This window comes from Chrysemys picta, chromosome 8 (genome assembly GCF_011386835.1).
Source record: "Chrysemys picta bellii isolate R12L10 chromosome 8, ASM1138683v2, whole genome shotgun sequence".
In the NCBI taxonomy this organism is placed as follows: Eukaryota; Metazoa; Chordata; order Testudines; family Emydidae; genus Chrysemys; species Chrysemys picta.
The window spans coordinates 73,203,750-73,217,255 of NC_088798.1; the positions used below are offsets into that span (position 1 = coordinate 73,203,750).

Below are 13,506 nucleotides of genomic sequence, written 5' to 3' on the forward strand. Positions count from 1 at the left end.
GTCTTTTGTAACACCAAGGAATCGGACTTCAGTGTTCACCTATGGCCATACTAAGAGTGCAAAATTACAAAGGCTAATTTAAATGTATAGAAATCTACAAAAAAAAGAAGCTAATCATTTCAATCCAAAATCCATAGAAATCGGAGAACAGTTGTCCTCTACTAGTTCGCTTACATGGGGTGGGACGCAAACTACACAGTTGGATTCCAAAGAAAGAATTTGGTGTCGTAGTGGGTCCTGTAGAGGAGTCCAATGGACAGAGCACTGGATTTGGAGTTAGGAGACCTGGATTCTATTCCTGGATCTATCTCTGACTTGCTATGTGATTTTGGGCAAATCACTTCGCCTTTCTGTACCAGTTTCCCTTCCCACGCATTGACTGTCTTGTCTATTTGAATGATAAACTCTTGGAAGCTGGAATTGTCTTTTATGTGTTTGCACAATGGCCCAGCTCAATGGAGCCCCAACTCATTTGGAACTCCTAGGCTCCACCTTTTCTTCTTCTTTCTATTATTATTACTATTACTATTATTATTATGTGACCAGAGCATCTGCTTAGAATCACACATCTAAACCCACCTGTCGGAGGCACACAGGGGTTCCACTAGCTAACAAAGTCCACGGGCTGTAGCCGTGGCAGTGGAGTAACGATACAGATACTCCTACAAAGCTACTGGATTGAGGGACTATTATAATTCCCCCCCCCCAAAAAAAAATATATTAAATCTTTTGCATAAAGGCAACTTATTACTTGGGGTTTGTGCATAGTGGTCAGCTCTTGATCTTAAGATATCTACGAACTACCCTCATTCGTCTCAATGTAATGTTAATTCAGATGCGCAGTGCCAAGTAAACGCACAGATAGATGTCAGATTATGCTGATTCAAATGTAAACCTTGTTAACTATTTCATTGTTTATTTGGTTACCAAAACACCCAACTACTCTGGGACTGTTTGGAGAGTATGAACAGAGTGCACCCCCCCCCCCAGTCTATCTCCAGCCCAGGTAGCATGGGCAATGTATATCGCTGTTGAATGTCATCCTGTCCCTAATTGCGGGTTTGGCAGCATAGTCTGAATCAGCCAGGAATAGTTTACCAGCCTGATTCAATATATGGATTTAATATATACAGTTCCCATGTCGTCAAATCCTCCCACCTCCTCCTACTGTGCGTTACCAATATTTAATCCCATACAGTGTTTCTCTTATTCCTGCACGACTCTGGTTTCCCAGAAACAGTAGCTGCTTTGTCTCCTTTTCCAAGATGCTTCCCAACGAGTCTCATTCTGTTTGTGCTGAAGACCTACGTCATGGAAAGATTAAAGTCATCCTTTCACATCATACTTCGGGTCACTTGTACTCCTCCTGGCTATGGCCTGCAATGGCTCTTTGCAATTTTTGGAACCATTGACAACTGCAAGTGTTTCTCAGAAGTCCTTACACTTCTAGGTATATGAGATAGATAGTTCTTTCCAGCACAGGATCGCCAATCAAGTATCCCTTTAATATTTATTCTCCCATAAGAATTCTTCCATGAATTATTGGTGGCTCTGGGATTTCCTTATCTCTCTGAATCCTGATTCTTCTGAGATTTGTGGTCTTATTCGCTTTTCAAGTTGATTGGTACCTTCTTGCCAAGATAATACCTTCCACCTTCTGACATGCCCGGACAGCACAGTGAGGAACATCGTGGAGAGTGCTCTGCAGGATGCCATCAAGAAGCAAATTGCCAGGACCCCCTCCAACCAAGATGTAGCCACCTACCTAAGCGACTCACTGGAAGACAAATTTGGAAGGGGAGGAGACTTTGCTTTGCTCTGGACTCATGCCCGCAATGCTGCGCAATAACTGGAGAAGTTTATTGGCTGCCACTGGACATGGTGTGAAGAACGCCAGAAGCTGGGAACCCTGGTGCCACAGGTGAAGAATATGGAGTGCACATCATCACTCCAAGAGACAGAACCATGCTGGAGAGGACCCTGAATGATGTCATTCGCTGCCAATATGTGGAAAACCTGAAACGGAAGCCAGACCAGGGCAAGGCCTTTGAAGTGACATGCAAGTGGCAAGCCAGCAACCACTTCCTCCCTGGAGGCAACTTCACCTAATTTGCCGACTGGAGGTTCATCCACCAGGCCTGGCTCAACTGCGTCCCACTGAGTGGAGCTGTCCGCCATGGGAATTGGGACAAGCGATGCAAGAAGTGCGGCTATGCCAATGAGACTTTACCCCACATCCAGTGTAGCTGCAAGCCCCATTCGAGAGCTTGGCAGCTGTGACACAATACCATCCAAAATCATCTCACCAGAGTCATCCAGCCATCCATGGGGAAGGTTGCTGTAAACTCCACCATCCCCAGAACTGACAGCCAACTGTGACCAGACATCGTCATCAGCAACGAGGACCGGAAGAAGATCATCATGGTGGACATCACAGTGCCCTTCAAAAACAGGACTCTGGCTTTCCACGACGCCCAAGCTCAAAAGCTGGAGAAATATGCCTCTCTGGCCAACACCCTGAGAGCTAGGGACTACTAGGTCCAAACTCACACACTGATCATTGGAGCCCTGGGTGCATGGGACCCCGGTAATGAGCGAGTCCTGAGAGAATGTGGAGTCAGTCAACGCTACGCTCAGCTGATGCGGCAACTCATGGTGTCAGACACCATCAGGTGATCAAGGAATATCTACACAGAACGTATCAGTAGACATCAGCAAAACCAGGAGGGATGAGCTGGAGTGCCGATGAGAAGTGCAGTCCAGAAAGTAACTCAAATACTTTCCTGATGGACTGTTTTTTTTTTCTCTAAATGGACAACCTATCCTAATTCTCAATTACTGAGGGACAATCTCCACTCATTGATGTATTTTGCTTTCCACAACCAAATCTCTGTACAACTTTTCATGAGTGATGTACCCGAGTATTCGGATTCTAATATCTAAGCTGTATTGTTAAATCTATTCACCTAAATTTGGGTTATTGCTGATTATGTACTCTATGTATCATATGACTTTAAAAAAAAACTTTGCATTTGTGGATAATGTAAGCACTATACCCAGATGTACAGACACTCTTTTCCCAACCTATGTATTATATAATTTTTTTAACATTAGCTTTAATAAAATATTATCTCTCCGAGTCCTGAAATAGCATCTAAGGAAGTGAGAAATCTTGTATTTTTCCTCGCTGAGATCTGCCAGATATTCAATCCCCTTTCCTCTTCCATTCAAATTATCTGTTCTCATCATCCAGTTCCTAGTTAAAGTATCACTGAAATTTTCAGAATATAATTGTGATGTTATCTGATTAAAATATGACCATATAGATAATTGTTGCAAACACTGATATATATTTGCAACAAATCTTGTACAAAATGTGGCATGTAAGATGGCTATGGAAAGGTTATGATTTGCTGGTTATGATTATGCTATCTGTATGCATGTATCATTTTTGTATTTGAAGTTATGAATATTTGCTCTGGATTGGATTTCAAAATGTTTGCTCCTTGGTAATGCTCACAAGGTGGTTAGCCTGCACCTCTTGGAGGGACTATTCAAATGAAGTGGCTCATCAAGAAACACTTAACTGACAATGGACCATGGGAGATGCCTATCTACACTGAATGGACTGTCCTGCAAATGTGCTGTCTGAAATATAGGTAATGGTTTCCTGCAATGACTAGGCAAAATGCATGGACTTGTCCATGTGACTTCAACCACCATCTTGTTACTGTACTTTCCCACAGTGAGAACAATGTGGTTCCCCCCACATGGCAGAAGCTATAAAAGGCCCTGGAAACCCCTCCATTTTTCCTCTTTCCTGCCCAAACCTCTGGACTATGGACTATACTTATGTGAGGATTCTAACCAATGGACTGAGGTTCTTCCAATGACTTTTCTTGACTGATATAGCCTCATGTCTGTCAGATGTGAATGAAGGAGAAGAATTTGAAGATGGATTTGGACGGAATTCCCATGTGCAAAAGGCCTTGATTCTCTCTTTGCTTCGGCTTTGCACATTTCTCTCCCCTAACAGTTTTTAGGTGTAGCTACTATTTCCTCTCACAGAATGTGATAGCCCCAGAAACCCAATGCAGTGAAGATAGAGCCATCCATTCACTGGCTTTGTGCTGAACCATGCCCATTGTCCTTGCCATAAGTTTAGAAACTGGAATTATTATAGTTCAATTAATTTATACACAAATTGTGTAAAGCAGAGTTTATTTCTGCCAGCCTTCATGTTATTTCCTGCACTATAGAATGTGTTAAATAAACTTCCACAAACCATTGAGCATTGGTGTTGGTGGTTTCATTATTAGTCCAGGGTTTTTGAGGGGGGAAATAGTGGAATTTTAATTTAAGAATCTGTAGTGAATTTTTTTTAACTTCTTTCTGTATGACAGCCTTCTTCATATAGTGTAGCATTATTTCTTTCACAGTAAGAGCTTGTTTATTTCCTAGCTTTCCTAAATGCTGTAGTGAAAAGAAACAAAATTAAATATCCTGAATCAATTTAATGTAATTTAAAATACTCTAGTTAGTAAAGCCATCCCCAGTTTGGCCTGTCATTCAAATTTACCTTTTGTTTACCATTCTAAAAGATAATGGACAAAGTAATTAAACTCTCCATGATCATCACCTCAATGTTCTCTTTCTTTCCATTTCTCTCATTAATTGTAAGGTCGTAGCCACTTTCTCATTCATAAAGTCCAGAGAGTGAAGAGTTTTAGTCAAGAATATCTTATGCTAAAATTATCAATTACTGCTCTTTATGTCAATGCTGTATACACTGTATCCAGGACACTACAGGAATAGAGTAAAACCTCATGAGAATGTGACCTTTATGGAGAAAAACTGGAGATAAAGAACATAATGACAATTAGAGTTTCTCAAAACTCCAAACTTTAACAATTGTAAATATTTTGTGAAATTTTTATGACATTAAAAATGTGCTTCAAAAGTCTCTCTCTCTGCCAACTCCCAAGTTGCCGCAATAACTGAAATATTAGTACAAAACTTTGGAAGCTAAATTACATTGAATTACAAAAAAAATTAATGTATGCGCGTCATGTTCTCCCATCAGCAACAAACGTGTGCATCTTTTCCTTATCTAGGAAAAGGTCAATGTTACAATCTGGCACTTGATCTTTCACAGTGACATATTGTAAGTATGAACATGTCACCAGTACCTCAATGAACAAAACCAGAAAACACCCTCCAAACTCATTGTAATCTTTGACATTGACATTTTAGTAAGCCTCAGAATTTAGCTCTGCAGACGTCAAGATAGGATATAAGAATATATTATTTTCCATATGACAGACTGTAGAATACTGAAATACAGTGCTTTTTCCTTAAGAAGCGGGGGTGGGGGTGAGGTTGTTTCCTTTTATGGACACCCAGCCAGACAGTTAGCTATAAAATCCCTGTTAGTAGCTGTTCTCTACTTGCTTTACCTGTAAAGGGTTAAAAAATCCCATAGGTAAAAGGAAGGGAGTGGGCACCTGACCAAAAGAGCCAATGCGAGGGCTAGAACTTTTTAAAATTGGGAAAAAACTTCTCTTTTGTCTGTCTGTTGTTCTCTGGAGAGAGAAAACACATAGCAGCAATGCTGTAAGAAGCTAAACCAGGTATCAAAAATAATCAAATCATACCTAGGAATTGCTTATCTGAAACCCCAGATATGTAAGTAAATCAGGGAATGTCTAGGAAGATGCAATTAAGGTTATTTCTTTTAATTCTTATTGGCTTGTGGACTCCTCTGTGCTAACCCCCAAATGCTTTTGTTTTGCTTGTAACCTTTAAGCTGGACCTCAAGAAAACCACTCTTGATGCTTAATTATTATATTTGCTCTTTTTAAATCTAGCAATAGACTACATTCCAGATGTATTTTCTTTCTTTTTGTTTTTAATAAAATTTACCGTTTTAAGGACAGGATTGGGTTTTTGTATCCTAAGAGGTTTGTGCACATGTTATTTAATTAGCTGGTGGCAACAGATGATTTCCTTTGGTTTCTTTCTCAGCTCTTCCTGGGGGATGAGGGGGTGAAAGGCCTTGAGGATACCCCACAGGAAGGAATTCCCAAGTGCTGCTTCCTGGGTTCAAAGTGTTTTTTTGCATTTGGGTGGTGGCAGCATCTACCCATCTAAGGAGTTTAATACCAGCCTGGAGTGTCTAGTATTAATTTTTAGAATCCTTACAGGCCCGCACCTTCTGCACTCAAAGTGCCGGAGAGGGGCATCAGCCTTGACACCAGGATCCTAAACGTAGGTGCAATTCAGACAAACCGTGGCTCTGACTCCCTCCCGTGGCTGGAATGCAGCATTGCATTACCCAGTGTTTTACCAAAGGATAGAGACGCGCAAAATTCTATTCTACCAATGGCAATCTAAAGAATCTAAAGGGAGAATTGCAGATTTCTTAGCATTCAATTCAGACATTTTATGAAAAACATTTTTAAAAATATGTAGCTGTTAAAGCTCCAGATGAAACCTAAAAATTGTGAACCAAGTGCAACCCATGAAGAGATGAGTTTTCAGAGAACATGGAGCAACAGTTCAGAGAAGCGTGAACTGCTCCACTCATGTCAGCAAAGGGTTACCTCAGATGTCCAATAATGATTATTTAAATGTCAACATTGTTAATTATTTCATCAGTCATGTAAAAAAGAAAAGGAAAGGTTACAGATAGACAGAATTCACTGTGAACAATGTTTCATTTTGCTGCCTCAAATGAGTGGCATTTGGGAGATACCATCATTTATTTATTTTTCCCCAGTCAAGAAGGAGCCAAACCCAAGGAGCCCCATGAAACCCATATTCAAGACCCACCCAGGAGGAGTCAAGCTTAAGAGCCCAGTAAAGCGAAACATATTAATATTCATACTATTTTCAAGATTTGCTGTGAGCAATATCTCATTCAGGTGACTCACATGGGTGGAGCACATTTTGTGGGCGGAGCTTAAAAGAGTGCCACCGGGACTTCTGCCAATTTAGCCCTTACTAAAAATGTAATTGCACACATTTTTAGTGAAGTAAACAAATTATTCTTTCATTTCACAAAATTTGCTGTAATACTTTAGAATTGACAAATTAGCAACGAAATACAATGTAATACAATATTTATAGAGAAAATACTTAAAATATGGTTTCTTGATTTCGAGTTTAATTTGCTTTATGAAAATTAGGAAGAAGTGATAAATTAGCTTGAGTAACAACACAATTACTTTTAAATTATTATATCCCCATATAAGAATATTTAAATTGACTTTCAGAGCAAAAAACTTACACCACATACTATATAAATCAAAACCTACATGTTCCAGAGTGGTAAGATTACTTACAGAAAACAACCACATATGTAATACACTTTTGTAATTGCAATAGCACAAATATACATAAATGTATTTTAAATACATTTCATGGATTTATTTATTTATTTACTGAATGGATTTATTTAGGAAACAAAATGCACCACAATGAATCTGTAACCTTGAATTCAAATTATATATACTGAAAATCACAATAAGTGTTTTAAAAACTAACAATACCTGTGTGACACCTTGTACCCCATGTGATATGCTGTACCCCATATTCACGATTTTATATGCTTGTGATATATTCTTTACAAAGTATGCCTTGTGAGATATCATTTGAAAACTCGTAATCTACTGAACATCACTGTCATATTAAAATGTGTCTATCAACACAATATATGGAGCTAGGAGATTTTACGATATGTTTGTTACTGAAATGTGTTGTAATTCTGGGGAACACCCACAGACTAGCTCCTGAGAGACAACAACGGTCTGATCACAGGTGATAGAAAACTATTAACTGCTGAAGCAACCATTCACAGCAGGGGAGACCCTAAACAAAGAAATTTACAATTCACTTGAAAGACTTTTCGAATCTCAGGTACACAGCAGATTGTTTTGTCTACATCCCAGCAAGGTGTAATCCTCAAAGAGAGGAGGGTGATATAAAATAAGAGACAGTGACTTCCTCGTCTCTTCTCCTCCCGCATCTCTACTCAGGGCAGCAAAATCGCTTGAAAGACAATGGTGTATCATTGAACTGTGGGGAGTGGTCCTGACCTGGAGGTTTTCCAGCCAGTACAGACTGCTGAAAGCTTTTGGATGAGAGAAACCTGTTTGCTTTTAAACGTATTGGATTTGGTAAAGTTTAGGAAGTAGCTTCCATGTTTATCTTTTTATTTCTTTTGTAACCAACTCTGACTTTTATGCCTTAGCATTTGTAAATCACTTAAAATCTATATTTCTCTAGTTAATAAACTTGTTTTACTGTTTTATCTAAACCACTATGTTTGATTGAACTGTTTGAGGAATCTTTACCAGGGTCAGCAGGATTGGTGCATATTCATAACCCACTGTCGCAATGACGGACTAATTGTGAGCTGGTATGGTCCAGTGGGCTACTTAACAGTACAAGACACACATTTCTGAGGGATAAGGCTGGGGACTGAGGGATCTGATGGTGTGACCCTGTATAGACTCATGGATGGCTGGGAGAGCATTCATGTATTCAGCTCTCAGTGACTTTACATTCTAGTGGATGTGAGAGAGCAGAGTCTAGAAGGGTTGCTGTTCTGTCAGTAAAGTAGTATTAAAGGCATCACAAGCTGGAGAGCTAAGGGGACACAGCAGTTCAGCTTGCATTCTGGTGAAACTCACAACCTGACTGGTCTGAACTGATGGTAAGAAGAAAGAAAGAAAGAAAGAAAGAAAGAAAGAAAGAAAGAAAGAAAGAAAGAAAGAAAGAAAGATAGAAAGAAAGAAAGAAAGAAAGAAAGAAAGGTCACTTCCATGATGATCACAAACCTCTCCACTCCTAAAAGTTCAACAACTTCCACCAAAAGATGAATATAGTTTTAGATTAGGCATCAATACAATATACCCATTAACCATATATGAATCAAGAATATTATTTATTCTTGTCAACAATTACTCATTATTTTAGCATTTCCTAACTAACACAAATAATACTAAGAGCCCTAAAAACCCCTATTGGAACTCACCTGTCCACTTGAATTCGGTGTAAGCTCCTGCTGTTTCTCTTTCTCCCCGTTCGGGGCAGAGTTAGGAAAGTTGGGACTGAAAACCATGAGATCATTCTTGGCAGTGCCTTCCCCTACACTCAAGTTCCGGCTCTGGCGCTGGGAATAGGACCAACTCCCCACTTCGCTCGAGCACACCACGGTGGCTTTCCCAGGCCCGCACATCACTTCCGGACCCGGGTGGCATCTCAGGCCAACGTACACGACAATCACCAGCACAAACAGCCCGGACACCGAGCAAATGCCGATCATTAAAGACACGTTCATGTCAACCAAGGGCCCTTCGCTCCCGCCCCTTTGCCTCGAGTCCCATTTCACAGCCTGGGGACTCTCCACCAGGGACAGGCTGACAGTGACTGTCACTGACAGCGCCGGTTCCCCATGGTCCTTCACCAGGATCACGAGTCTCTGGCTGGGGCCGTCCGCCTCCTCCAAGGCCCGCGTGGTGCTGATCTCCCCGCTGTACACACCCACCCGGAAAGGCCCCGCAGCCCTGGGCTCCTGCACTTCGTAGCGAAGCCACGCGTTGTAGCCGGAATCCGCATCCACCGCTCGGATCTTGCCCACCACGTGCCCTGCGCTGGCCGACAGCGGAACCAGCTCGGGCCCTGGCGAGCCGCGGCCGGAGCCAGCCGGGGACACCGCGGGCGCGTTGTCATTTTCATCCAGGACAAAGACCTGCACAGTCACGTTCCCGCACAACGACGGGAACCCGGCGTCCCTCGCGCTCACCTGGAACTGCAGCACTTGCAGCTCCTCGTAGTCAAAGGGCTGCAAGGCATAGATGTGCCCGCTCTCCGAGTGCACCGAGATGTAGCTGGACAGGGGCTGCTCTCCCACACTTCGCTCCACCACCGAGTAGCTCACAAAGGCGTTTTCCCTCAGGTCCGGGTCCGAGGCAGACACGGTGAAGAGATGGGCCCCGGGCGGGTTGTTTTCCTTCACGAACACCGTGTAAACGGGCTGAGCGAAAGCGGGGGCGTTATCGTTCACATCCGCGATCGGCACCAAAATGCTGCTGCTGGCCGAGAGAGACGGGGCCCCTTCGTCTCTGGCTGTCACCAGGATCTTATATTCAGACACTCGCTCCCGATCCACGGCCTCCGCCAGCACCAGCGAGTGATAATTCTTAAAGGTGGAGACGAGCCGAAAGGGCAGGTTCGGGGGGATGGAGCAGGTGACTTTGCCGTTGTCTCCCGAGTCCCGGTCAGAGACGCTAATAAGAGCCACCACTGTCCCCGGAGGAGCGTCCTCCGTCACCGGCAGAGAAAGGGAAGTCACGGCCAGCTCAGGGGCGTTATCGTTCACGTCTAACACCTCCACCAAAATTTTGCAATGTCCGACCATTGGAGCGTGACCTTCATCTGTAGCTTGGACTTGAATTTCATACAATTTAGTACCTTCAAAATCCAATTCTCCTTTTATTCTAATTTCTCCGGTATGAGAATCTATACTGAACATGTCTTTTACTTCGGGAACAATAAGAGTATTAAAGGAATACGCAATATCCTTATTAATCCCCTCATCCAAATCGGTGGCGTTGAGTTTGATGACTAACTCCCCAACAGTTGTATTTTCCGTTAAACTGACCTCATACACGGATTGACCAAAGACAGGCGCGTTATCGTTCACATCCAGCACCGTGATCACTAGCTGAACTGTGCCCGTCAGCTCCGGTTTGCCCCCATCAGTAGCAGTGAGTAATAAATTATGAAGAGGGATTTCCTCTCTATCAAGAGCCTTCCTTAACACTAGCTCAGCAGATTTGCTTTTGTCGTTTTTCTTTTGTACATCTAGAGTGAAATGTTCACTTGGGCTGAGTTTATAGGTTAGCAGAGAGTTTGTACCAATGTCTGCGTCAGAAGCGCCCTCTAGTGGGAAACGCGAACCCGGCAGTCTCGATTCTGATATGAACAGATTTAATTCATTTATTGAGAAAACAGGAGCATTGTCGTTTATATCCTGTATCTCCACTTCCACGTGAAATATCCTCAGGGGTTTGTCCACTATCACCTCCAGGTCAATGGCGCACAGGGGGCTCTGGCCGCACAGCTCTTCCCTGTCTACTCGCGAATTAACAAACAAAACGCCATTCTGCAAATTTAACTCGAAATAGTCTCTCCTGCCGTTGGAGACCATCCGGAACATCCGAGGCACCAGCTCCGCCACCTCGACCCCCAGGTCCTGGGCCAGGCGGCCCACAAAGGTGCCGTGTTTGGATTCCTCCGGCACGGAATAACGGACCTGGCCGCTGCCCACCTCCCAGGCCGTGTGTAACAGAACCAACCGCAGCAGCTGCCTGGTTACCAGGGAGTCTCGCCGGAAAACTGCCATAGCAGAAACACTCCTTTCAAAATTCACCGGCTAAGACGTGGCGAATGCAAATAATTTTAAAATATATTTTAAGCCTTATCTTTGCAAAATGCTCAGTCTAATCCCTCTGCGTCCGGTTTGATCCGCCCTTTGATATTGACGTGATTCACAGTACAAACCAGGGAGGGGCTTCCTATTGACTTTCTCACCGAAGGCTTTTTTTTGGTCTACAGCGACACCATGTGTTTAAATGTAGAAATGCAACATAATTGTTATGATTATTTTTATTTTATATGCTTGTATTTTTTCTTCTTATTGTTCTTATTCTTGTCCCTTTTCCAGAATTTTTTTACAATACGTTTTTTAATTTTATAGAAATATGCGTATTTTAATTTGTGATAACTTAGGGTATATTGAAATACATTGTTTTCATTATATATTCAGTGGTAACATTAGTAGCGCCCGTGTGCCGATAACGCCTCTTTTCACTGTATGAGACTTTATCATGTTCAATGTTTATTTTCTGTTGTGATTTCAGAACATGAGCCCCTTACAAAACTGCGATCTTCAAAACAACTGAAGGGTTTATGAAATATATAATTTGGTTTATCAGCTTATAACCTGTCTGTTTTTGTGTTATTATTTTATCTTCCTTATCATGTATGTACGCTGCACATTTACATTCTACTATACAGATACCGAACTCCTATTCCTGTCTTGAAGATCTTAGACTCTGAGTACGCAGTCCTGTAACTTTAATTCTTAGGAGCTGATTCTTATCTACTAAGCCTGAGTGGCGTTACTGGGATCAGTAAGTAACGTGAATAAGAGATTGCAGGGACGGGTTTAGAAGCTGATATGATGAAGTGCACTTAGCTATTTAACTATTGGACGCTGTGCAATTTCTTAGTATCCATAGATCTCTATGATCACACACAGCTGAAATCTATTTTCTTGCCACTTGTCTCCACACCGGAAAATGCCCCCCTAATTTCTCATCTATAAAGAATCATAATTTTAAGTGTGGCGTTTGAGAATAAGCAGAAGAGGCAAAAAATAATGGGTTGTAATTGAATGAGTATCTCCTAATTCTTCTTCAGTAGTCAACATTTATCCTGTATTTTTATTATTTAAATACATGGGGAATCATGACAATTCTTATTTCTGACTGGCATCAATACCCGGTGTGAGGAAATTCGTTTTGCAGAACTTCTTGTGTTTTTCCAATACATGCTTGATATTTTAAAAATATTTTCCGGCATCTAAATAGTTTATTTATTATTATTATTTTTGTTCTTGCTGCTGCGACTGATGAGAAGAAGAAGAAGAAGAAGAATTTACATTCTTTTAGCAACACTCATTCTCTGGGATCCAAAATGTCTTTCAGATTCTACATAAGGATCATTCACCTGCTCAGTTGGGATATAGCAATATGTAAATTTATCACGTCAACCAGTTTGCATTATCAAATATACACAACCGCTTTTAGAAGGGCAAGTGCACAATACTGTATCTAATTATAAATGCCATGGAGAATGGATGGTCAGAAGTAATTTCCCTAGCTGGAGCGACATTCTGCTGTCAATTTATGCCAGTACATCTCTGAAGAAATCAATGGAAAGATCTCCCCTCTGAGAACATTCTATGTAGATGCATTCATATAAACAAAGCACAATAATGCAAAACACAGTATAGGTTCTCGTATACAATCAATTATTTTTACAGATTGTATTTAAAATATTAATTTGCATAGACTCCGATTTCATATCTGACTCTTCAGGTGAAAATTAATCGGTGTCGAGGCCCTTCTCCACCTCTTCAGCTGTAGCAATATCTTCTGTCTCTTCCACAGACTTGAACATTTAGAAATTGTCTTCCACTTCGGTATATAGCTGATCGGGGTATAAACAACACCTTTCTGTCCGCTTTCCCCAAATCTTCGATTAAATAATGTCTTTGCATAATTTACCTAAAATTGTCATGTAATGTAGGTAAACACCTACTTTAGTTAGCTTGAAAAGCAACCGGTGCGCTAGCATCTACAATAACTACTATATGAAATGACACAGAGCTTCAAGCTATTAGTACGACACATGGCATAGATTTAGATGAGGGTT

At 41.6% G+C, this 13,506-nt stretch overlaps 2 protein-coding genes across 2 annotated transcripts in view; both read right to left on the minus strand.

Annotated features, from left to right (window-relative positions):
* Window positions 1-11,576, minus strand: part of LOC103306249 (protocadherin alpha-8-like) — a 307,323-nt gene extending 295,747 nt beyond the window's left edge. The window contains 2 exon segments of the mRNA XM_065554821.1: window positions 9,038-9,150; window positions 9,152-11,576. Of these exon segments, the coding sequence (XP_065410893.1) occupies window positions 9,038-9,150; window positions 9,152-11,410 (2,372 nt within the window). The 5' untranslated portion in view covers window positions 11,411-11,576.
* The window catches only part of LOC101941509 (protocadherin alpha-C2), a 316,181-nt gene that overhangs the window by 295,747 nt on the left and 6,928 nt on the right, over window positions 1-13,506 (minus strand). The window lies entirely within an intron of this gene.